The 23308-nt window shown below is 63.2% G+C and overlaps 3 protein-coding genes across 10 annotated transcripts; 2 read left to right on the top strand and 1 right to left on the bottom strand.

Annotated features, from left to right (window-relative positions):
• Window positions 1–994: 994 nt before the first annotated feature.
• Window positions 995–7448, top strand: LZTS2 (leucine zipper tumor suppressor 2). 2 transcript variants are annotated; one of them, XM_064663146.1, is made up of 6 exons: window positions 995–1019; window positions 2535–2603; window positions 3661–4107; window positions 4464–4979; window positions 5464–5733; window positions 5824–7448. In XM_064663146.1, exons 3-6 carry the CDS (start codon window positions 3700–3702, stop codon window positions 6496–6498), a joined length of 1869 nt encoding a protein of 622 aa, XP_064519216.1. In that variant the 5' UTR covers window positions 995–1019; window positions 2535–2603; window positions 3661–3699; the 3' UTR covers window positions 6499–7448. The 2 variants fall into 2 exon arrangements, with proteins under 2 accessions (XP_064519216.1, XP_064519215.1); XM_064663145.1 differs by lacking the exon at window positions 995–1019 and adding an exon at window positions 1684–1749.
• Window positions 7313–15337, bottom strand: PDZD7 (PDZ domain containing 7). Of its 3 annotated transcripts, XM_064663141.1 has the most exons (17): window positions 15201–15337; window positions 14151–14558; window positions 13836–13976; window positions 13257–13431; window positions 12752–12928; window positions 12384–12531; window positions 12095–12155; window positions 11229–11654; window positions 10550–10753; window positions 10321–10362; window positions 9975–10132; window positions 9707–9798; window positions 9467–9558; window positions 9298–9369; window positions 8352–8843; window positions 7979–8079; window positions 7313–7826 (listed from the first exon to the last, which is right to left on the bottom strand). In XM_064663141.1, the coding sequence occupies exons 2-17, from the start codon at window positions 14341–14343 to the stop codon at window positions 7677–7679; spliced, it is 2724 nt and encodes a 907-aa protein (XP_064519211.1). In that variant the 5' UTR covers window positions 14344–14558; window positions 15201–15337; the 3' UTR covers window positions 7313–7676. The 3 variants fall into 3 exon arrangements, with proteins under 3 accessions (XP_064519211.1, XP_064519213.1, XP_064519214.1); XM_064663143.1 differs by lacking the exon at window positions 10321–10362; XM_064663144.1 differs by lacking the exons at window positions 14151–14558; window positions 15201–15337 and having other exon boundaries at window positions 13257–13426; window positions 13836–13917.
• Window positions 15338–15600: 263 nt separating this feature from the next.
• SFXN3 (sideroflexin 3) lies at window positions 15601–21468 on the top strand. Of its 5 annotated transcripts, none has more exons than XM_064663151.1 (11): window positions 15601–15732; window positions 17098–17264; window positions 17483–17653; window positions 17809–17907; window positions 18178–18253; window positions 18710–18795; window positions 19136–19263; window positions 19389–19438; window positions 19588–19637; window positions 20127–20174; window positions 20465–21468. In XM_064663151.1, the coding sequence occupies exons 1-11, from the start codon at window positions 15601–15603 to the stop codon at window positions 20559–20561; spliced, it is 1104 nt and encodes a 367-aa protein (XP_064519221.1). In that variant the 3' UTR covers window positions 20562–21468. The 5 variants fall into 5 exon arrangements, with proteins under 5 accessions (XP_064519221.1, XP_064519218.1, XP_064519219.1 ...); XM_064663148.1 differs by having other exon boundaries at window positions 15604–15732; window positions 17084–17264; XM_064663149.1 differs by lacking the exon at window positions 15601–15732 and adding an exon at window positions 16242–16327 and having other exon boundaries at window positions 17084–17264.
• The last annotated feature ends 1840 nt before the right edge of the window (window positions 21469–23308 follow it).

Genomic DNA, 23308 nt, shown 5'->3' with positions numbered 1-23308 from the left:
CCTGGCACACGGGTTATTAGCAGCCTCCGTGCTGGGCATAGTTTTAACCTGAGCCATAATGAGGGGCTGGAGCAGGCAGGCGGTACACACCCAGCCCTGGGTTTCCGGGGTGCACCTGCTCTCCCAGAGAGCACCCCGGGTGCTGTCAGTGCAGGTGTGAGCACCTGCAGGGCAGGCTGGGGGCAATGGTTGAGGATGGTCCTGGGGAAGCGGAGGTAAGATGGGAGAGCAGAGCTGGGTCAGGATTTGCATGGCAGTGTGGAGTGGGGGGTGTGTGTGGGTGTACCTCCTCAACCCAAGGGCCCCCTCCAGCTCACTGGTCTCCTTTCTCCAGTCTTACTCAGGTCAGATGTTGTCACGGGGCTCTGGAGTGAAAGTGAAGCAGTGAGGTAGCCCAGGACCCCCATCTCCCACCCATCTCTCCTTGGGGCTGGGAGGGGATGGAGGAGCTGAGCCTGTGGGAGGACCCTGGGTGACCCCAGGCTTTGGAGGACAGGTGGGCACCCATGACTCCCTGAGGTGGGTGAGTTGGTGAGGGTTTATTTTATTCTCATTTTTCTCCCAGTTTGGGTCTCTCCAAAAGTTTGGGGGGTGGCATTACCTTTAACATCTCATGGAGAGGGGGGGTGCAACGTCAAGTGGAGCAGAGCCCCCCAGCCTCCTTAGCAGAGTGCTGAGCTCACCGAATAATTGGAGAAGAGTGAGAGGGGCATAAGCTCGAGAGCGACCTTCATCCCAAAGGCCTGGGGGTGCTTTGGAGGTGAAGAGCCCCGACCTGGGGGGCTTGGCTGGGGCAAAGAAGCAGATGAGCTCTGGGAATACCCCGGAACAGAGGTGACTGGGAATGTACCGGGCGAGGGTGGCCCGCGCGGGGGGTGCCCCACGTACCCCACTGTCCCCTCGGCCCCTTCCCGCGGGGGGCGGGGCCCGCAGGGGGGCGGGGCCTCGCAGGAGGGGCGGGCCCGCGGCGGGGCGGGGCCGGGGCGCGGCGCGGCGCGGGAGGCGGCGGCGGGGCCGCGGTGAGTGCGGGGGCCGGGCCGGGGCCGCCCGGGGGTCCCGCGGGGCCGGGGGGGCGCGGCGGCCGCGGCGGCGCTTCGGGGAGTTGGGTTGGAGGGCGCTTCGGGGGGAGCTGCCAGGACTTGGGGTCTTGTAGGGCCGGGCCCCCCGGGGCCGATTTGGAGGGGTCCGGGGCGCTCTGGGGGGCTGCGGGGGCGGCCCTGGGGCGCCGTGAGGTGCTTTGGGGGTGCTTCGGGGCATGTGGGGAGGCCCTGCGAGTGCAGAGGCCCAGAGGGTTTTTGGGGCAGTTGAGGGATTCTCGGGGCACTTTGGGGGTGCTTTAGGTGCGAGCTGTGGGGCAGTGAAGGCCCAGGCGCGCTGTGGGGCACTTTGGGGGTCTTTTGCAGCACTTTGGGGGTGGTTTAGGAGCACTTCGGGGAGGTGTGGGGCAGCAGAGGCCCAGGAGTGCCGTGGAGCATTTTGGGGGTGTCGTGAAACTTTGGGGACGGTTTATGGCACTGTGGGGGAGCTGTGGGGCAGCGGGGCTCACGGGCGCCTTGGGGCGGTTCAGGATGCTGTGGGGTTGGGGTGGGTGGAAGCACCGTGGGGCAGGCTGGGTGCTGTGGGGCTCAGTGGGGCGGGGTGGCTCCGAGCGAGCAAGGGGAGCAGCACCATCGAAGGAACCTCAGGATCCTGGGGGAACCAGAGAGGGGCACAGCTGGGCATGGAGGGTGTCCATCCCACATGTGCCAGGTGTGTGGGGAGGGATGAGGGGCTGATTCCCCCTGCTCTGGAGTGGTCCTTTGGTGCCGTCGAGTCATGGGGGTCCCTGGGGGCCTGGAACCCCCAGCTGCTCAGAGTGGGGATCTGGCTGAGCAGGGGCCGAGCCTTCCCTTGACATTTCGGGGTTGGAACGGTGGGATCCGGCAACGCTGTGGTCCAGCCGGAGTGGCTGGTGGTGACGCCACCCCAGTTGCTGACTGGTTTTACTGGGCGGCTGGGCAGCCCCTCCCTCCCCGGACAGTGGTGGGACCCTCTCGGCGGACCCGGGGGCTGGCGGGAGGGAGAAGATGGAGTCTGTTCCCACCACCTGCTTGGCAGGGCCCCGTCAGAGGCAGTGCCCCCTCCGGGCTCTGTGGGGCCCCACTGTCCCCGGGGGCGTCCGTCCCCCTGACCCGCACGTCCCAGGGGCGTTTCGCTGGGGTGGGGTACTGCGCCTTGGCTGGCTGCCGCTGGCGGGCCATGAGATGTCCCTCTGAGGGTCTTGATCCCTTATTCCTGCTCTTCCGGCAGCAGCAGGTCCCTATGGCGGGCTGTTGTCCCCACCCCCCTCCCGGGGTAACCGCAGCCCACCCGGGGTTCCACCCTGGAACAGCGGACCCGACGCCGGGCTCCCCTGCCACCCTCAGTGACACGCTGGCACCATCTGCCCTGGCCCCGCCAGCCGGGGGGGCTTGGACGGGGAGGCAGCGGGGACACAGGAACCCCTACTGCCGTTCTGTGCCCTGACCCCCTCCTCTTCCTCCTTCCTGCTCCAGGGGCCGGCGGAGCCGTGTTTATGGTGTGGAGGCCTGAGTGGACCGGACGGATGGGCAGCGGCTGGCGAGGTGAGCGGAGCCAGTGGTGGGGGTCACCCATCTTCCCACCCAAGGGTATCAGGAGCATGGTGTGAGGTCACGGTGCCTGGGGATGGCACGTGCCGGTGGGGGTGACGGTGGCGGGGGGGTGGCTCGCCGGCATCTCTCCGCTGCTCGCCCCTCCCCGGGCGCTGGCAGGCAGATTGATTTCAGGTGACAGCTCGGCGGGAGAGACCGTGCGGGCAGCGGCCCCCCCCGCCCTCGCCCTGTGCCAGCCGCAGCCCTGTGCGAGATGCAATGAGGCAGCGGGGGATGGATCTGGCCTGTCGGCCGGCTCCCGTCACGCAGGCGTATGGCATGGGTTGGAGCAGGGGGGGCACGGAGGTCACAGCAGAGCACTGGCAGAGCCCCCCAGCTGGAGGGGATGGGAACAAGCCCCCATGTGTTAGGGCTGGGAAAGAGCCTGGTGCCCACCAGACAACTTCCCCCTTGGTTGCCCTCTCCAGGGGACCCTGTGCCCCACTGTGGTTGGTTGGGGGTGGGGGGCACCCTCTATGGGGTCACTGCAGAGAGGTGAGGGTTGTGGGGCCGAGGAGGTGGCTGACACTGGAGTGTGAGTCTGTCCCTCACTCTCTGCAGGGCTGCACTGGTGAGTGCCATGGGGCAGGCAGGCAGCAGGCTGCACATGAGCTGGCTCTCTGCAGGCCTCTTGGGATTCGCCTCCAGTCTTGGCACTCTTCCCATGGCAGGGTCACGCCAGGGCATGGCAGGAGGCAGGACCGCATCACTGCTGCCCTACAGTGCTACCAGCACCCCACAGCCCCTGGCAGCCCCACGCTGCTCCACTGGGGTGCTGAGCACAACTTGGGGGGTGCTGGTACTGCTCCTCCAACTAATCCTGATTTTGTTCTGGCTCATTTGGCATCTCCTTCTGACTGCTTCCCCTTGGGCCAGCCCATGCCCACAAGTTAGGGGATGGTGGCTGGGAACCTGGGAGTGCCCTTGTGCCCAGCTGGGGATGCTGGCAGCTGGTGGGGCACGGCCGGTGGTGCCCACAGCTCTAATACCCTGTCTCCCTTGCCTGCAGGCTGCCCGTGTGCCCCTGCCTGCCGGGGGCCCCCCCGTCATGGCCATCGTGCAGACTCTGCCAGTGCCCCTTGAGGCCGCTGCCGAGGGAGCCACACAGCTCCGTGCCGCTGCCTGCTCGCCCCCTGCCACCATGGGCAGTGTGGGCAGCCTCCTGCCCGTCCGGCCTCGCCATGACCACACCAGCCAGCCCTGTGATGGGGATCCCTCCACCACCTTCTGCAAGCAGGAGGGGCTGCTCCAGGCCACTCCTGAGGAGCCCCGTGTGTCTGTGCCCATCGTCACCCACTCCTATGCCAACGGTGGCTTCTGTGGTGACTGGCTTGATGCCTCCTCTCCTGCCAGCCCCTGCAGTGACTCAGATGAGCTCCGTGATGACCAAGCACCGAGTGATCACCTTCGAGGGCCGCCCCCCAAGCTCATCCCCGTCTCTGGCAAGCTGGAAGAGGTGGGGGGGGCAGCAGCAGGGTGGGTGGGTGCTGGGGTCTTGACTTTACTCCCCATGCCATGCTGGGACTGTTGGCTCAGATGTATGAACTGGGGTCACATGGCCACACTTATGGTGTCCTTTGGGAAGTGGTGGTCCCCATGCTCTTAATGTCCTCTCTGTGCCAGGGGGTTTGGGGAACCCACTTGGGCACCCCATGGAAAAGGGATGGAGTGAGTGAGTGGTGACTGGCCTTTGTCTTCTTTGGGATGTGAAGGCATCTGGGCTGGGAGCACCCCTCATCACAGTCCAAGGCAGCCTTTCTTGAGGGTGGTGGGTCCTCCCCAACCCCTCGCTCTCCCCTGTTTTCCTGACAGAATGTGGAGAAAACCCTGATCCGCCCCATGGCCTTCAAGCCAGTGGTATCCAAGCTTCGGAGTGCCCAGCCAGGCACACGCTTGGGGCTCTCGGAGAGCCAGGTGAGCCTCACCCACTTGCTGAGTGTTGAAAAGCCTGGCTCTCTGAGCTGCCGTGCCAGCACCCTCTCAGACTCTGGGCGCAACTCCCTCTCCAGCCTGCCCACCTACAGCACGGGCTGCAGCCAGCACCCAGAGGTGGGTGCTCTGCCGACCACCCCCCATGGCCCCCTTGATCCACCGGTGGGCTGCCGCCCCTCCAACTCGGACAGCGGGCGCTCATCCTCCAGCAAGAGCACAGGCTCGCTGAGCGGCCGGGGCCGGCCCTCCTCAGAGAGTGGCTCCTGTGGGCGCTCGCCTCTGCCTGGTGAGGAGGCCATGCTGGTGCGGGAGCTGGAGGAAAAGCTGCGGGAGAGGGAGGCTGAGCTGCGGCTCCTGCGTGACAGCCTGGACGAGAATGAGGTGGCCATTTGCCAGGTATGTCCCTGATGTCCCCCTGTCCTGTTCTTGTCTCTCTCCCTGGGGCATGGGAATTCCCTTGGCTGGGAATAGGGACCCTTTACAAACTCTTGTAGGGGGTGCTTTTTCCTGTGGATCTGGGTTTTTCTCACCAGCTGAATGGTCCTATATAGTCCCTGGGAGGGTCTTGTATGGGGCCAGTTGTATAGACTGGCGTACTTTATCTTGGGGTGCCCTTTTTTGAATGAGCCTGAGATTTGTGGCTTCTCTCTGCTGGTGATGGGGTTGAGGGAGCCCTGTAGGCTCTGGGAGTGCTGACATGGGGGGCCCATCATGCAGAGGGATAGAGGGGCACAAGGAGGTGTGTACCACACTTCCTGGACCCTTCCTCCATCTGGGGGAGATGCACTGCCCCCTCTATGTGATGCCCATCTTGGAGAGGACAACAGAAGTGGGGGCATGCTGTGCTGCCTCTCCAGCACCTGTGCATCCTATGGCCCAGGTGTATGAGGAGAAGCAGCGTCGGTGTGAGCAGGAGCTGGAAGGGCTGCGGCAGCGCTGTGTGGCCCAGGCGCGGCAGGCGGCCCACGCGGCACAGCGGGGGCAACAGGTCCTGCAGCTCCAGGTGCTGCAGCTGCAGCAGGAGAAGAAGCAGCTGCAGGAGGACTTGGCCCAGCTTCTGCAGGAGCGGGAGCTGCTGGAGCGGCGCTGCGCCTCCTTCCAGCGGGAGCGCACTGAGCTGGCACCCCGGCTGGAGGAGACCAAGTGGGAGGTGAGTCATCTGGCAGCACCAGGCATGTCAGGGGGTGCAGGCTGTGGTCAGGGGTTCCTGGCCAGTGTCTGAGCCCCATTGTCCCCACAGGTGTGCCAGAAGTCGGGGGAGATCTCTCTGCTGAAGCAGCAGCTGAAGGAGGCGCAGGCGGAGCTGGCACAGCGGGGCGCAGAGCTGCTGGGGCTGCGGGCTCAGCTGCGGGAGGCACGGGCGCAGCTGCAGGCAGGCGAGCGGCGGGCACAGGGGCTGCAGGAGGCCGCCCGCCTCAAGGCGCTGGAGCTGGAGGTCTGCGCCAACGAACTGCAACGCCGCAAGAGCGAGGCCGACCTCTTCCGTGCCAAAGCTGGCCGGCTGGAGCAGGAGGTGGTGGGGCTGCGGGAAGCCGCCCGTGGGCGATGCCCCCCACCCAGCGAAGGGTGCCCCCCACCTGGCGAGGGATGCCCCCCACCTGGCGAGGAGCCTCGGGGCAGTGCGGGGCTGCGGCGGCAGCTGGAGCGGCTGCGTGCGGAGGTGGCCCTGGAGCGGCGGCGTGGACAGGAGCAGCGGGATGCCTTCGAGCAGGAACGTGGCACGTGGCAGGGTGAGAAAGAGCGGGTCATCCGCTACCAGAAGCAGCTGCAATACAGCTACATCCAGATGTACCGGCGCAACCGGCGGCTGGAGCAGCGGCTCCAGCATCTCCGGCTTCAGGGCGAGGACCCTCTGCCCGAACCCTGTGATCCCCCTGACCCACCCTTTGAGGAGATCACGGCCACCGAGATCTGAGATGCTGCCTGCCTTCACCCCATGTTTGGAGGGCTAGAGGGGCCTCCAGCCCCTGTGATTTTGGGAGCTGTTGGGCTGTGGAGGGCCCCTGCTCTCCTCTCAGCTCTGTAGACTGCTGGCACTGTGAAGAGGCAGAGGGGACTGCAGGTGCTGTCCCCTCCCCAGCATGGAGCTTTTGGGGTGAGGGTGCATCAGTGCTCACTGCAGTGAGGGGTGCCCGTGAGATGTGAGGTCAGGTGGGTGCCGAGTCCTGGCCTTGGGGCCGCCCGGAACTGGTTCCTGCTGATCCTCTTAGTGCCTGGGGATTAGTGGTGCTGGCTTCAGCCAGGGTCACCTTGGGTAGGGGGAGGGCTGGCTTGTCCCCTCCCTCTCGTCCCTGCTGGCACTGTCACCCAGTCACTTGGCATGTGCCCTGTCCCTGCCCATGCCAGCCTCCTTCGTGCCCCTCTGTGTGTTTGTCAGGGAATTCGTTTCTGTGCCATTTAAAAAAACTCTATTTTTATAGGACCTACCAAAACATATCACCCTCTCCCAGCTCACACTCCACCAGTCTGTGCCCCCTCACCCCTGCCACGGGGCAGTTTGCCCTCAGTGCCTTTCCCATGCCCTTGCCCCCAGAAGCCCTCTGTTTCCTGCCCCCCCAAAAGAGCCCATGCCCCTGTGATGCCCAGCCTGCCAGGGGAGAGAGGTGCAATGCTGCGTGTGCCAGCTGGGGACACTCTGGGGACACCCCCGGGGTGGGCAGAGGGGGGGGAGCCCAGCTGGGCACCGAGCAGGGATCAAACCAAAGGAAACGTCTGTCTGTGCCCCGCTGTGGCTTGGTCACCCCTGGCTCCAGGGGGGGATTTTTGTACTTTATTCCAGTCGTGTCTCGTTCCCAGAGCCTGGCTCGCCCATGTACCACCCAGAAACGGCGATTAAAAAACAAGCCCCTGGCTGTGTTTTTTTCAGGACTGTGTCTGTGTGTCCAGAGAGGGGTCAGGGGCCACCTGTCCATCTCCTGTGTTGCCAGTGGTGCTCTCCTTTGGGTCCTGCAGTGGGCAGCTGCTCTGTGCCCTTGAGGCGGGTCTGGCTCTCCCACCCTCTGGCTGTGCTGAGACCAGCCACAGCTCAGTGTAGAAATAAGCCATCTGGCTCTTCTTGAACATGGGATGGCTCCTTGAAGGGAAGGTACAGCATCAGTCTGAGGATGCTCCAGGCACCCGCACCACCAGCTCCATGGGCTCCTTGGCTTTGTTGCGGTAGGCCTGGCGGATGATGTCCACAGCCTTCTGGTGCGTGACGTTCTGCAGGCTCTCCCCGTCCACCGACACCAGCTCCTGTCCGGCCTGGCTCCCGCAAGGGAAGACAGCAGGGTGAAGTGCAGCTCCTTTCGGGGTGCCTGGGGACTGCCACCAACCCAGCAGTACCAAGGGATGGGGGTGTCTGGATGTCTTTCCACCCCATGGCATGTGCTGGGTCCCCCAAGGTTCCCCTGTACCTTGAGGATGCCACTGAGGAAGGCGGCTCCACCAGGGAAGATCTTCTCAATCTTCACCACTGGCTGTGCCCTTGACTCGATGCCACCGGAGATGCTGATCCCTGTGAAGGAGCCGCAAGATCCTCGCACCCGGGTAGGCTGGGACCCCCACCCGCTCACAGGCAGGGCACTGCCTTCCCCTGGGCAGCTGCACCTCCATCCTACCCTGTTTTGGTAGGTCCTACATGGATGAGGGGCTGGGGCAGCTTTTCCCCCCCTTCTAGTTTTGGAGGAGTTTTGACCCTTGTCAAGAGGGTGCCACCCATACCAGTGATGCTGGTGCCAGAAAAACGGTCCTTGTCCCACCCCTGGGGTCCCCTGGCATGCCACCCACCCAGCGAGTGCTTCAGCTTGGAGAGGGTGACAGTGAGCAGACGATACTCCTCCTCTTCTTCTTCCCTGCTGGCATCCTCGGGGCCATTGATGGCTGCTCCAGCCTCCGCCTCACCCCCTGTCCTCCCAAAAAGAGGGGAAAGAGAAGCCCGTGCCCGCCGGGGCTTCCCCAGCACCTCGGCCCCTCTGTCAGGTGCCGTCCCGGGGGACTCCTTGCGCCAGGTGGCCCGGGGGCTGCGTGAGCGCCCGTGCCTCTTGCCTGGGGGGGGCTCAGCCAGCAGCCAGTTGGGGGGCCCGGGGCCAAGGGTGGGCAGGGGGCGGCTGGTGCAGGCATAGGCATCCACTGGCACGTCGGGGAGCGGGGTGTAGGTGCGGGGATGAAGCCGGCGGGGGCTGGGGGATGCTCTTGGACGGGCTGGGCTTGCCTGCTGCTCCCCAGCTTCCTCTAGCTCTGGGGTTCCTGCCGGCTTCAGCAGGAATCCGCCCCGATAGTCTGAAACGAGAGGGGCTCAGGGATCTCTCCAGGACCCCACAGCCTTGCTCCCTGGGACCCCTGTCACCCAAGGATCCCCCTGGACCCCTGCAGCCCCACTCCCCATGACCCCTGCCACACAGGCATCCCCTGGGTACCCCAAATCTTCCTCATAGTCAGACTCCCCAGCTCCCCTCCCTAGGGCATCTGACATCCAGGGACCTCCAGACCCCAGCTCTCTCCAGGTACACCAGATTCTCCTCCCCAAGACTCCTTGACACCTAGGATCTACAGATAATGCTGCTCCAGGTCTTCCCAACACCCAGGGACACCAGGTACCCTCTTCCCTGGGACCCCCTGCACCCAGGCATCCCAGCTCCCTTTCTCCTCTCTTAAACTGCCCCTATATCCTTTCCATCCAGTAAGGGGCTCCACAGGCAGCCTGGTGTCCTGGCTGTCCATGGGTGGCACTCACCAGGCACTGGTGTGATGAGGTGTCTCTTGGGGGGGACATCATGGTGGGCTGGTCGGAGGGCAGGTGAGCGCACTGGGGTCAGGAAGAGCTCCCAGTCAACCCCCAAGCCGCACTCACCCCTGCCCACTACCTCCCCCCACTCAAGGTCCCTGGGGGGGCTGGGCTCCACCTGAGCGGCTCTTTAGGGCGTCGAAGGCTTCCAACTCCAAGGGCATCACCATGCTGTCAAACCGGCCCAGGTCTGTGGGGGCCACCACACTCCTGCCAAGGCAAAGAGGGAAGACAGGTTGTGGCAGCCTCTGGGATGGAGCATGATCAGAGCTGAGGAGTGTGTCTGAGAGTCTAGGTTGATCACACATCAGGCTGGGCAGTATTGGGGTACACTGAGATACTCCCCAGCAGCACTCACCTCACATCCCGCAGCAGCAGGACCTTCTCAGGCCGGTCCAGGATGGCCAGCAGTGGCCGCACCAAATCCTCCACACTGCCCTCGTGCAGGTACTGCGGGCACAGGAGGGGTGTCAGTGGATGGATGCCCTGCCCCCCCCCCTCAGTTTACCTCCCAGAGCTCAATGTGGGCACATAGTGCTCGCCGTGCCCCTGGGATGCAGGAGCTTCCCAGGGATGAGCCCAGGGTGGCAGCACTTCCCTGCCTGTGCTCTGCCTTTGGTGCGTACCCGGGAGCAGTGGCGGAGCACGGCTGTCACCTCGTCGGGGCTGAGGAGGCGTGTGGCGGTTTCCTGGATGTGCGGGAGCCGGGCCTCAGGATCGCTGCCATTGGGCTGCAGGGTGGTGATGCCCGTGGGGCCCAGGATGCTGGCACGCTGGCTTTTCTCTGGGGAGGCACATTAAGGAGGGGTGGCCAGCGGGGCAAGGACTGTCCCAGGCAGCCCAGAAAGCTCCCCATGCCCCCCACCCCAACAGCTTGCTCCACACCAGAGTGGGACAGACACACACAGCACAGGGTCAGGCACATGCAGAGCCTGCCCCACACCCCCCTGGGCACACGGGCACCCCCGTTACCCCGCTTCAGGCTCCGGATGACAAACTTCTGCACAGCACCTACTGCAAGGGAGATGGAGAGCGGTGAGCACCCAGGGGAGTCAGCAACATTGCTGCCCACTGTCAAAACTGCATGCCTGAGGAACCCCTCCCTATGCCCCCTCCATGCCAGGGATGCCACAACAGGCCCATACAAGGGGGGATCAGTCCCAGGTTGAGTCCCTCTCTGCCCTGTCACCCAGTCCAGTACCTCTGTCCCCATCGGAGCGCCCTGGGGACTTAGTGCGTGCCCGGCGGTCAGAGGCAGGGGCCTCCTGGCTTGGGAGGGCCCAGCTCTGGCTGGTGGCACGGCCCCCCTTGAAAAAGAGGTTGACAAGGGTCTTGGACCGGTGCAGCCCTGGGGGGGCCCCCCGTGCCCCTTGTCCGTCTGGCTTCTCCTTCTTCCGCTTCTCCTCTGTGGACAGAGAGAGGGGGTCTTTGGAGAGGCCAGGGGATGCCACCCCAAACCTTGTCTGGAGGCAGGGAACTTTGGGGGATTGGAGGGGCTACTGGGAGACATTGACGGGGAAAGAGTCCTGCTGTGGGGTGCAGTGGGGCTCCAGGGGACTTGGGGCTGGGCTTTGGGGTGCCTGGCAAGCCCCATTGACAGGGTTGCAGCTATGTGGGGCTATAGGATACCCAGGGTTAGTAGTCAGGGGTCCATATGGGCTATAGGGTGCTAGAGTAAGGACCAGAGAGTTTGTAGGAAGTCCAGGAGTAGGGTCCAGGTATCCATGTGGGTCAGGGACTACAGGATGCTTGAGCAGGAGACTCACTCCAAGTGGGGCAGGGGTTGAGCTGCGAGACTCCCAGGGCTGGGGGTGAAGGGTTGGAGGAGGACACCAGCCAGGGGTGAGTCCCATTGTGTGGGGCTATGCCCCAGTGCCTACCGGCAACGGTGAGGTCACTCTGGGAGCGTGTAATGGGCTGCCGTGGCCGGCTCAGCGCCAGCAGCAGTGCTGTCTTGGGTGAGTGGGTGAAGGTCCGGCGTGGGTGAGTGCTGGGGGTCTCGCGGGTGCCCTGGCCCCGGATGGCCGTGTCCCGCAGCAGCTCAGGGGGCCGCACCGTGCGCCGCGTCTCCGGCAGCCCCTCGGCAGCTGGCTCAGTCTGCATGGCCCGCTCAGCGCGCTCCCGCACCCAGCTCCGCCGCGGCCCATCCTCCGTGGAGATGGCCACATCCACGGTGCGGGCTGGGGGCCCTGGGGCAGCCATCCCCAGCCCGTTTACTGTCCCTGGTGCTGGCCCCGAGGAGTAGGAGGAGATGGAGGAGCTGGTTTCTGAGGTTTGAGACAACTGCTGCAGCTGCCCGTTGGTCACTGCAAAGGCATAGCGTGAACACAGTGTGACACACTGTGGGCCACCAAGGGTTCCACATCCCCCCCAAAACAGGGGACGTGTGGGGACTCATAGGGCCATGGGGATTGCAGGGCTGCTGGCAGGCACATGGGGAGTTCTGCGTTCTTGACAAGGGACATGTGGAGTCCCACAGAGTAATGGGGACCAGTGGGCTGCTGGCCACTGCATAGGGATCATCATGTCCTGTCCAAAGATGGGGACATGCAGGACCCTGCGAGATCGCAGGGCTGCTGGCTGTGGCATAGGGGGCCTTATGCCCTCTCCAAGGCCATGGGATCCCATGGCATGTGGATATTCTCCCTCCCCAGAGTGGCAAGACACCAGTTGCACGGGGGTCCCAACCACAGCCCTGCGCCCCAGCCCCGCGTCCCTGCCAGTACCCGCAAGGCACTGCCCTTACAGCGACTGAGCCAGCAGTACTCGGCCACCAACTCCTTGTAGGCAGGGAACCGGCCTGTCTCCTACACACAGGGGAAGAGGACAAGGGGGTCAGTGAATGCCGGCTGTCCCAGCGAACCCGATCCGGTGCCACCATGAATAATGCATCGCCCCTTCCCACCCACCTGAAACCCAACCAGCCGGCAGCTGCACCAGCCCCACGGGCACCGAGCCGAGCTGGGGCAGCGCCAGTATGGGGACACACCAACCCTTGCCTCACCCGAGCATCCCATAGGCCTGGGTGCAGGTACCTTGATGGTGAGCATGATGTGGGTCTGCCCCTTGAGCACCTCCACTGCCTTGCTATGGCTTATGTCTTCAAACTTGACTCCATTGGCTGCAAGGACTTGGTCTCCCACCCGAATGCCATTCTGCTCTGCCAGCCCCCCAGGGTCCACCCTAGGCACAGAGGGAACAGCATGGGATCAACCCTTGTCAGAGTTCTGCTCCTGCCCCGCACCTCCACGTGGGAGGCCCCTTGCCCCAGCACCCTCAGTGGTGGTGCCCACAGTCTTTTGAGGGTGGGGAGCTCAGCCACGGAGGCGGTGCTGAGCCCCAGTGTGGGCACAGCACAGATTGGGGCGCTGTGTCCCCCTTGTGCCCCCTGGGTCAGCCGTACTTGGAGACATAGATGCCGAGGCCAAACTCCCTGCCACCACGGATGTTGAAGCCCAGGCAGTAGTCATCAGAGGTGGTGTAGAGGTGGACAATGCGCCGCAGCCCATCCTCGGAGCCGCTCTCCGATGGCGTTGAGCCGCTTTTCTCCACCACCAGGCGTCTGTTTACCACATCCACCCTGGAGAATGGGCACAGTGTAGGGGGGCTTGGGGATCATCTGGCTCTCATCTTCTAGCAGGATGGGGCCATTGGTGTTACCCAGTGGAAGAGAGTGATGGGGATGGGGGATGTTTACGATGGGGCTTGCACCCACCCCGCCTGCTCCAGACCTTCCTATCTCATCCTGCACCTCACCCTGGTCTCTCCCCACCTTTGCTAGAGAGTTCTGATGCCCCCCACCCTGGGGTTCCCCTAGCTCTGGATCCTTCTGTCATCCAGCATCCCCCACCAGGCCCTTCTGCCATGCCCTCCAAGGGGTTGGGTTTTGGGGTGCTGGCCCCACTCACCATGCTGTCTTCTCCTTGGAGAACTTGATTCCTGGCACACGGCCCATCCGCCGGACCACCATGCGGAGGCGGTTGTTGCCGGTGAGGACCTTGACAGCACTGCTCATGGTGATGTTCTCCAGGCTCACGCTGTTCACCTCTGTGATCTTGTCACCAACACACAGCCCAGCCTGCTCTGCGAGGGGCACACAGCTCAGGTGGGCACCTGACTGGCACTGATGTCCTTGTTTGGCAACCCCTCCCTAAATGTGTCCTTGACCTCATTTGAACCCCATGGGAACAGAGGTGGGGATGCCTGAAAATCACACTGAGACAATGGCAGGCATGGGTGGCTTGCCACCTCGCTGTGGCTTGGGGATGGAGCTCAGAGCAATTGGCACACAGCTGCCTACTCCTGTTTCCTGCTCTTCTCAGTGGGCAGCCTGAAAACCTCATGGCCAAAAGGCAGTAGGGAGCAGATGGTGGCTTTCCACCGTGAAGGGTGGCATTGTTGCTGCGCCACCATGTCAATGTGACCTCGAGAGGGTCTTGCTGGCACATACCTATCCCCACCGGTGTCTCTTGCCCTGTCCCTCTTACCAGCAGCACTGCCCTCCTCCACTTTGCTGACAAAGATGCCCAACCCATGCTCGGAGCCACCACGGACACTGAAGCCCAGTTTGCCATCTGCACTCTTCTCCACCGTGATGGCATTGATGATGTCACTCTCGTTGCTGCTGGCTGTGGGGACACGGGAATGGATGAGTCACCCAGGCTCAGTGTGAGCAATGGCTCTTTCTTACTGGGGATATCCCCAGTCCCTGGACAGCCCTCCCTGCCCCCAGACCCATGAATCCTGCCGTCCCAGCCCTCCTGGCCATAGGGGTGGGTGGAGGGCTGGGATACGCCACGCACCTTCGATGGGGGCATTGATGAGGATGACACGGCCCATGGGGGAGGTGGCGCGGGTGCTCCGGGTGGTCCCATTGAGCAGGCGGCTCTGCTTGCTGAGGAGAAAGCGAGGAGCCAGGCTGGCCTCGCTGCTGGAGCTCCGCGACCGGCTGCCCGCCGTCATCCCCGACAGCACCGCCTCCCAGTCCTGGGCCATGGTGGTGCTGGGCACTCCGGCGTCCCGGCGTCTGGCTCAGGGCTGGCTGTGTCCTCACGGGGCCAGGGCTGCCCGTCAGCCAGCGGGGGACATGGCATAGTCCAGCAGCACATGCCCAGGCTTGGGCACCACTCTCTTTTAGCAGCGTGATGCTGGGGACAGCTGGTGTGGGTGCTTGGTGCTGGCAGGACAGGTCCCAGGTCCAGCAGCACAGCCTGGAAGGAGAAGGAGCTTCGTGACCTCCTCTCCAGCCCAATCCCCTCCTGTCCTATAGTGTCCTCGGGGTCGAACTGTTGCATGACTCCTGGGTAGCACCATGGGGGTGTGGGAACAGGCTGCCCTGCCCTGGAGCGAGGATGCTGGGGTGCAAAGGGGCTCTACCTAGCAATGCAAATCCAGAACAGGGGGTGCAAAGGGGCTTTACTTGGCAGTATAAATCCAGAAAGGCTCTGGAGAGGGGACACGGGGACATCAGCTTTACACCAGAAAGTGGGACCTGACCCCTCCGGCCACTCCCCACCCTCCCTAGGGCTCCTCTAGATTCCCAGTGCCGTAGGGCAAGAGATGGGTGCACTGCTCCCTATGGCAGTTCCTGCGGGGATTTTCCAGGCGTGGGTGAAACGCCATCACGGTGCACCCCCCCCCGCTTCGTCCCCCGCTCGCCCCAGCCTGACCTCAATAAATAAGTGATGGCCCCGGCTTAGGGGACACTCTGGTGTCCCCACTGCTGCCAGCCCCCCACGGCACCCACCCGCTGCCCCTCTCGAGCATCAGCCGCCGGTCCCCCCTCCTCGAAGGGGTGCAGGGGACCCCCCTACCGCCGTCGCTCCCTCCCCCTCGTCCCGTGCCCTCCTCACCTGTCCCCATGGTGCCACCTGCGAAAGAGACACCTGGCAGCAGCGCGGGGGGGATGGCGAGGCCGGGGGGCAGCACCGCCTCCGGCCCCCCCGCCCGCGGGGATTGGCTTTCCCAGCGGGACCGGCGCGGCCATCGGGTGCGGGAGCTGTCAATCGAGAGCGGCCGGGGCCGGCCTTGCAGCTGGCGGGGTGGGGCAGCCCCGTGCGTATCCCCCGCCGCGGGCAGGGCGTGGGGGTGCCCCGGGGGCGCGTCCCCCCACGAGGCTGCGTGGGGCAAGGAATGTGGTGTTCCCCCTCACCTCCTCCCTTTGCGCGGAGCATGCCAGAGCCACACAGGGGAAACTGAGGCACGGCCAGGGGAGGAGAGGTGTAGTGTCCCCCCGCTCCACTAACTCCGGTGATGCGAGCCGGTGTCCCCCCGCGTCCCCCTCCCCGGGGGGGAACGCTTCCACCCCCGATCGGCCGTGACCCCCCGGACCTCCCGGAGGGGCCCGGCCCCTCCAGCGCGAACCCGACACCGCGGCGGTTTCAGGTGATACGCGGCGGCCGGGGGGGCTGCGGGAGGGCGGCGGGGGGGCGGCGGGGGCGGGGGCCGGCGCGGGGGGGCCGCCCCGGGGCAGCGCCCCCCGACAACGCCGGAGTGAGGGGCTGGGGGGGCACGGCCGGCGTGGGGACACGCACCCACAGGCACACGCACCCCATGCACTCGCACCTCCACGGCATGCGTGTTCGTGCCCTGCCACGCACTCACAGACCCCGCGGAGCGCCGCCCGCGCGTGGACACGGCCCCGCTCACACACACGCGTGTGCCCGCACGCACCGCCCAGCGCTCGGGCCGGCGCCCACTCCTGCGGAGGCGCGGCCCCGCGCGCGCTTCCGCGCAGCCGCCGCGCCACGCGTGGACGCCAACGCGGCGGGTGCGAGCGCGGCGCTACGGGCACGCGCGGGGCGCAGGCATCGAAACCCGCGCGAGCCCGCGAACACGCGCGCGCGCGGCTGCTGAAACGAGGACGCGCGGAGACCGCACGTGAACACCCACGTGCGAAGACGCGCACACGCGAGCACCCGAGCGAGCGCGGAGGCGCCGACGTGAGCGCGCACACGCGCGCGCGGCCACGGGCATGCACGTGAGCGCCCACGGACACGCCCACGCGCGAGCGCTCCCGCGCGTGGGCGCCGCGTGCGGCTCGGCACGTACCGCTCCCCCCGCCGCCGGCCCCGGTCACGCGTGGTCCCCGCCGCCCCCCGCGCCCGCCCCGCCCCGCCTCGCCCGCCGCGGGGCCGCCCCCCCGTGACGAGACCGAACGTCACCGCGCGCCGGGCGGGAGCAGGGCGGTGGCGGCAGCGCGGGCACGGCGGGCGCTGCCCCGGGAGCCGTGAGTGCGGGGGGTGCCCCGGGTCCTTACGCGCGGGATGTCACGCGTGGCGGGAGGGATGCTCGGCGCGGGGTGTGAGGCTGCTGAGCGCTGCTTCTCTCGGGGAGGGGCGGCCGCGGAAATAGCGCCGTGCGGGGTGTGGCGGTGCATTCCCCGGGGGATATTCCTCCGTCCCGTGCCCTGCCGTGCTCTCCTGCTGCTGGCAGCAGCTCTAGCCCCGAAGTGGTGGGTCCCCGTCCCCCACCGGTGACCGGGGTGGGGGGGTGTCCGTGACTTCTGGTGGCCGTTCGGGGGGTTCCCACTGACAGATCGCAGTGTGCCGTGGTGGGGTCGCACCACGCACGAGCTGCCCCATCTGGTGGGTGGCCTCGGGGGTCCCTGCTGAGCTCCATTACAAAGAGGCTCCCTGTTCACCCCTTTGTCCCCCCAGGCTGGGGGAGCTCCAGCGCTGCCCCAACAGGGCTGTCGGGGGATTCACAGGCACCACATCCCACATAATCCTTTCAGCCCCACCCTGCCAGAAGATGCCACCATCCTTGCCTGCCACCATCAACATCCGTGAGCCCCGATGGGACCAGAGCACCTTTCAGGGCCGGGCCAAGCACTTTTTCATGGTGACAGACCCCCGAAACCTGCTGCTCTCGGGGGCCACACTGGAGGAAGCCCGACGGGTGGTGGAGGACTACAGGTACCCGGGGAGAGGGTGGGTGTACCCTCGGCACTGCTCCTGGGCAGGATACAACCTTGGGGCCATCCCCAGAGGTGGGAATGAAAGCTATAATGACCGTCCCCCCAGCCAAAGCCAGCCCCCCAAACTGCCTGGCTGGTCCCTAAGGTTGTGGGGGACCAAGTAGGGCACGTATGCTGGCAGAGGGTCTTTCAACAGGTACTACCCTTACCTGGCAGGGCGGGCACAGTACCCCCAGGGCTGACAGAGGATCAGCTTTGGCGGGCAAAGTACATCTACGATTCAGCTTTCCACCCTGACACGGGTGAGAAGATGCTCCTTGTGGGACGCATGTCTGCTCAGGTCCCCATGAACATGACCATCACCGGTTGCATGTTGACCTTCTACAGGTACCCGTCCCTTCCTCACCCCAGGGCCAGGAGGATGCCCCTCCCAGGCCCTGGGGTGAGGAGGGGACACGTGTCCCATACCCCACGGTGCACTAGTGCTGTAGGAGCACAGGTGGCATCCCCCAATGCCACCAGCACCCTTCTCTCTCTGGCAGGACCACACCGGCTGTGCTGTTCTGGCAGTGGGTCAACCAGTCCTTCAATGCCGTTGTCAACTACACCAACCGCAGTGGGGATGCACCCATTACCCCCAGGTAAGCATCCCTCTGACCAGGTTCTTGGGATACCCCAAAATGCCAGGGATGTGCCTTGAACAGTTCCTTGAATAGTAGGGAGCTGTGAGAGAGGATGATGGGGACCTGGCACAGCCAGAGTTGGACACCAGTGGGGCTGTCAGAGTTAGTGGTAGAGCTGGGAAAGGAACTCAGGTTTCCTGGTGCTCTTGAAGGGCATGCTGTCCCCTTTGGAGGGGGAACTGGGATGAGGGGATCCTGGCTTATGGGTGTCACTTCCTGCTTTTGCAGCCAGCTGGGGACAGCCTATGTGAGTGCGACCACGGGGGCAGTTGTCACAGCACTGGGGCTCAAATCTCTCACCAAGGTAAGGTGACCCTTGGCCATCATGGGTGGGGCACCTGGACCCTTCCCATGGATCTCCCTGAGCTCTGATCTGCTGATCAGCAGATTCACCCCATCACCTGGGGTGGGGAAGAAGATGGAGAAAAGGGCCTTGATGGGGTCACCCACACAAGACAACTGCTCTCCTGAGTGAAGGCTGTGGAGATGGCCTGTCCCTCCAGCCTTGCTCCAGTTGCATCTCTCCAGGCTTCTTTCACCAGTCAGCCTCTGTCCAGGCCTGGGGTGGGATGTGGGACCCCCCCCACACCCTTTGGGCTGTGCAGCTTTTACTGGCTGGGAGTTCCAGGGGAGGAGGGAATGTTTTTCTCCAGTGGGACTGGGACACCACAGGGTCTTTCAGGAGGATGGTTGCAGACCTGGGAACAGCCAGCTCTGCCCCCAGACCCTCTGCATTACGTCCTCCTGCTTTTCCCCCCAGCACTTGCCAGCCATCATCGGCCGGTACGTGCCTTTTGCGGCTGTGGCAGCTGCCAACTGCATCAACATCCCACTAATGAGGCAGAGGTGAGCCCCTGGGCTGGGCTGGGGTGCTTGGGGTCATGTCAGGGGTCACCAGGCACTGGCAGGGAACTCAGGGACTTCCCTTGCTGGCCCTGCTCTCATCCCTTAGCCTGGGGGGTTGGCTTGAGGGTACAAACACCTGGTTGCATCCCCATACAGCCCTCTTGAGGACCACTCCCAAGTGTGAATGTGAGTCCAGCTGAGATCTCCCACAGTTTATTATGCAGGCAGTGGATGGGGATACAGGAGGATGCCAGCTTCCCTTGGAGACATGCACCTACACTGTCTCCTGATCCCCCCACCCTTGTGCCCTGGGGCCCCTTCACTGCCTCTCTCCCTGCAGAGAGCTCAAGCTGGGGATCCCAGTCACAGATGAGAATGGGAACCGCCTAGGAGAATCCACAGCTGCAGCCCAGAAGGCCATTTTCCAGGTGGTGGTGTCCCGCATTGGCATGGCAGCCCCAGCCATGGGTGAGTGTTCTCTCCTCCATCTGTGCTGGGGGACTACAGCTGGTCCCTGGCAGCATGGGATGGGGTCCCACTGCTGCTGGGGGCCTGTGAGCTCTGAGGGATCATCTATTTCCCCTTTGCCTCAGCCATCCCGCCAGTGATCATGAACATGCTGGAGAAGAGAGCTTTCCTGAAGGTACTAGGGGTCCTGGGATGGGAGGGTGAGCATAGGAGCACCCCTCAAGCTTGTCACATCGCTGGCACCCCTTGGAGCTGGCACACCATCAGAAAATAGGCACCTTCCCACCCTGTTTGCCACACTGACACAAAGCCTCTCCTTGGCAGCGGTACCCGTACCTGAACGCTCCCCTGCAGGTCGGCCTGGTGGGATTATGGTAAGTCACTCTCCACCCATGGGTGGCACTGCCCTGGGCACAGACTGAGCCCAGGTATAGGGGACAGTGCTGGTGGGGTCTCTGCTTGGCAGGCGGGGTGAGAACTGCCCCAGAGTTTCTTGGGGGAATGCCAGAGCTCAGTCACGCTGGTAGCTCCCCAGCAGATAGGATGGGATATGAGGTCCTGGAGCCGGGAGCTGTTTTGCTCCAGCTTAATGTCTCTCAAGCTTGCCATGGGCTCAGGCTCAGCATTGCTGTTCTCCCACACTGATGGGACAGACTTGTCCCACTTCGGGAGCCAAATGCAGGGGCTGGAGCTTGGAGAGGGCATCTCCATATCCATTTCCTGGCTGAGCATCTGGCACAGTTCTGGGCTGCCTTCCTGCTGCTGTGGGACCAGGACATGGGTGGGTGTGGGAGATTTATGCAGCCCAGCTTCTCCTTTCATTGTCTTTCCCAGCTTCTCCTTTCATTGTCTTTCCCTTCCAGTTTGGTGTTCGCCACCCCGCTGTGCTGCGCACTCTTCCCACAGAAAAGGTACAGACAAACACCTTGCCTACACGTGTGGCTCCCATGGGGCAGGGCTGGGGTGTAGGCAGGGGGTGCGTGGGCTCCTTGTGCTTTCTGAGTCCCAAGAGATTGTTTTGCTTCTGTGAGTGGTCAGAGGCTTGAACCCGTGCACACGTCTCTGTGCACACACAGCAGTGCAGACCCAAGGGTCTGTGCCGTGCCATGGGAACAGCATCCTCAAGAGGTACAGCAGGTGGTTTTCCAAGCTGAGGCCACTAGTATCCCCTCCATCCTCTGTATCTGTGTCCCCTTGGCAGCTCCATGGCCGTGAGCAGCTTGGAGCCTGATGTCCAAGATCAGATACGGAAGAAAGACCCATGGTTGGAGACGGTCTACTTCAACAAAGGGCTCTGAATGGGGGTCCTGGGGCGGCCGAGATGTGTACCACGGAGCTGCCGGGCCAGCGAATTGCCGAGCTTCGCCCTTCGGATCCCTTTGGGGTTGCCGCCGCTTTCCCTTGGCTGTTGCGTTTCCATAGGTTCCAGGTGCTCAGCCCTGCTTCCCAGGGTGCCGGCAGCCATGCAGCACCACACCAAACCCTGTCCCCATGCCTGGGTCAGCCCTGCTCTGGGGACCTCCTGGCTGGCACCCCGGTGCATTCCTCCTGTGCTTACCCTCTGTGTGCCTGTAGCTGTGTGCAGTGCACAGGGGAACGTGGGCAGCAGCACCAGGGACCTCGTGAGCTGTGGTAGACGAAAAATTGTGGAGTAAGGAAGAAAATGGTGCTCCCCAGCTTTAGGATGCAGTAGACAATCACAGCAATTGAAGGTAGAACCCCTATATAAGCACCCTGTGGTCCCCAGTGGTTTAGCAGCTGGTGCTTGGGCATGGCAGAGCAGCTTTCAGAGAGGAAAACTCCCCATACCCAAAATAGCTGTGGGTGAGCGATGAAGTGCACATAGTGGCTTGAACTCGGGGCGGGGGCAGCTCTCCCAGCCCAGGCGTGTGCTCCCAGCTCACCTTCTGCTCTCCTCCAGGCTGCTCTGGGGATTTAATCTGGCTTTCTGCTCCTTCCATCCCTGGAGCAAATGGCACATTTTAATCCCAGCAGAGTCTCCATTTTTATTCTCATTTTAATGCCATCTCTGTTCAGGGCTGGGCTCCCCCCAATGGGTTACTCTACCCTCTCCTGGACTGCTTGCTTTCAGGTGGACCTTCTCAAATAGCTTTAAATGCACTGTAGTTTCCTCTAGGTTTTTTGATATACATATAATGTACCTATATATACACCAAACAATAAAGAGAGATTGTTTATACAAAACACCAACAGCAAAGAGAAGCATGTTGCTGCCAGTTTCTATGTGGTGGAAAGGAACTGCCACTGGGGCGAGGATGGGAGCAGGAGGGAGGGGCAGGTTGGCTTATTGGGTGCCCCTGTGCCCCCCAGGGTTGTACTCTGCTCCCTGTTTTCTGGTCCACTGCCTTTGCAGTGGCTCTGGCTGGCCCGGCATGTGTTTAAGCTTATCCAGCTGTCAGGAGGGCTTTTTTTAGTACAGTCGGCTTTGGACTTTGCTGCTGTGCAGAGAGCTTTGCTAAGCTGCTGCCCTGGATGTCGCTGGTTTGAAGAGGCCAGAGCGTCACCCTGGCTCTGCCCACACTCACACCCCCTCTTCCAGCCCGCTCATAGAGCGCTATCCTTCAATGCTGGCCCTGGTCCTATGCTTGCCTCTCCTGTGGGGCTATTTTTATCCCGCTTTCTATGCATGGCTATCAGAGAGCACATTGGAGAGCACATCGCTGCTGTCGCAGGACCCTGGCAAGGCTGCGGGCAGCAGCTGCCTCCCCCCTCAGCTTTCTGTCTGACCTGAGCAGTCAGAAGGAGTGATGGATGTCCATGCAGGGAGAGGAGGGATGGAGGCAACCATGCTCTGCAGTGCCCTGTGCTGAAGGATGGAGGAGTGAGAGCCACTGCTAAGCCCAAGATGGGCAGATGCAGCAGTGGTGAGATAAGAGCCAGGCAGCCCAGAGCCACCCTGTGCCACAGCTTTCCCAGCGGGCAGGGACTGGTAGAGGCCAGGCTGTGGGTGCTCCCTTCAAGGGGCAGCCAGGAGAACATCTGCACAAAGCACCCACTCGAGGTGGGGGAGTGGATTGGGAAAGGCACGTCAGGGGTCTGTCCCCCTCCTTCTCCCAGCTCCAGAATATTGCAAATATCTCCCCCGAGCCAGCCATTGGCGGCTTATAAATAATGCAGCCCCTCGCCGTGCAATAAGGGCTTGTCAGTAGCTATTCTGCTCTCATAAATTAAAAATGAAAAGGTACAAGGCTCTTGCCAGAAAAATGAAGACAAATTTTTAATAGCTTGCCAAGACACAGGGAGATGGAGCGCACAGGAAAAATGAATTACGTTTTTATTATGTGTTTTATTGTGGTGTAATTGAACGGGATTATCTGAGAACACAATATATTTCCAGAGCAGTGCAAAGAAAACAAAAATAATGATGACACCTGCCTCGTCCCACACACACCACTAGGCTGCGTGGGGACACCCTCCATGTGTGCACTGGCTGGGAGCTGGCCCTGAGCTGCTTGTGGCCACAAGAGGCAGAGATGGGAATGGGAGGGACATGGGACGAGAGGCAGAGGGGATTGGGGTGGCTGGGTCTGAGTGAATGGCCAGGCAGGGGCTGGGCTCAGCCCAAGAGCCCCCAGAACTGTGGGGATGGGATACATGGCAGGGTGGCATGGCAGTACTTGGCCACACGGAGCCACTGCATGTCTTTCACCAGTCCCCATACTCCCAGCTGCTTTTACCCCATCCCTGAGATCCCCTTGGTCTGTACCCCACCTGCATAAGCTGGCGTTGCTAGGCTGAGACATGACAAATTTATGTCTGGTGGGCTGCAGGTCTGGCATGCTGCCCTGCAAACCAGCCGTGGTGTCTGTCTTCTCCTGGAACTGGCAGCACTGCAGTGAGCGCCCACAGACTCAGTCACTTCACTGTGCCAGGAGGGACCTGTTTCCATGGGTGTCCTGGTTGGGGGCAGAGAAAACTCACTTGGCCAGTGAGTTCTGGGAGGCTGACAAGCCCAAAGGTGACAGCGCTGCCTCTGCAGGGGAGCCCAGGATGCAGCAGTGGATGCAGGGGAGCAAGGATGCTC

This window comes from Pseudopipra pipra, chromosome 8 (assembly GCF_036250125.1).
Source record: "Pseudopipra pipra isolate bDixPip1 chromosome 8, bDixPip1.hap1, whole genome shotgun sequence".
Taxonomy (NCBI): Eukaryota; Metazoa; Chordata; class Aves; order Passeriformes; family Pipridae; genus Pseudopipra; species Pseudopipra pipra.
This window is presented reverse-complemented; position numbering and strand designations above follow the sequence as displayed.

Excerpts from the sequence above, each read along its gene's own strand:
- LZTS2 (XM_064663145.1), top strand. Across the intron at positions 4,108-4,463 it reads TCTCTGGCAAGCTGGAAGAG|AATGTGGAGAAAACCCTGAT; the intron begins GTGGGGGGGGCA and ends TTTTCCTGACAG. Across the intron at positions 5,734-5,823 it reads TGGAGGAGACCAAGTGGGAG|GTGTGCCAGAAGTCGGGGGA; the intron begins GTGAGTCATCTG and ends TTGTCCCCACAG.
- SFXN3 (XM_064663151.1), top strand. The coding sequence starts at position 15,601 with ATGCGAGCCGGTGTCCCCCCGCGTCCCCCTCCCCGGGGGGGAACGCTT. Across the intron at positions 18,796-19,135 it reads ATCCCACTAATGAGGCAGAG|AGAGCTCAAGCTGGGGATCC; the intron begins GTGAGCCCCTGG and ends CTCTCCCTGCAG. Across the intron at positions 19,264-19,388 it reads CATGGCAGCCCCAGCCATGG|CCATCCCGCCAGTGATCATG; the intron begins GTGAGTGTTCTC and ends CCTTTGCCTCAG.
- PDZD7 (XM_064663141.1), bottom strand. The coding sequence starts at position 14,343 with ATGGCCCAGGACTGGGAGGCGGTGCTGTCGGGGATGACGGCGGGCAGC. Across the intron at positions 13,432-13,835 it reads GGAGGAGGGCAGTGCTGCTG|AGCAGGCTGGGCTGTGTGTT; the intron begins GTAAGAGGGACA and ends TGCCCCTCGCAG. Across the intron at positions 9,559-9,706 it reads CTGCTGCTGCGGGATGTGAG|GAGTGTGGTGGCCCCCACAG; the intron begins GTGAGTGCTGCT and ends TTGCCTTGGCAG.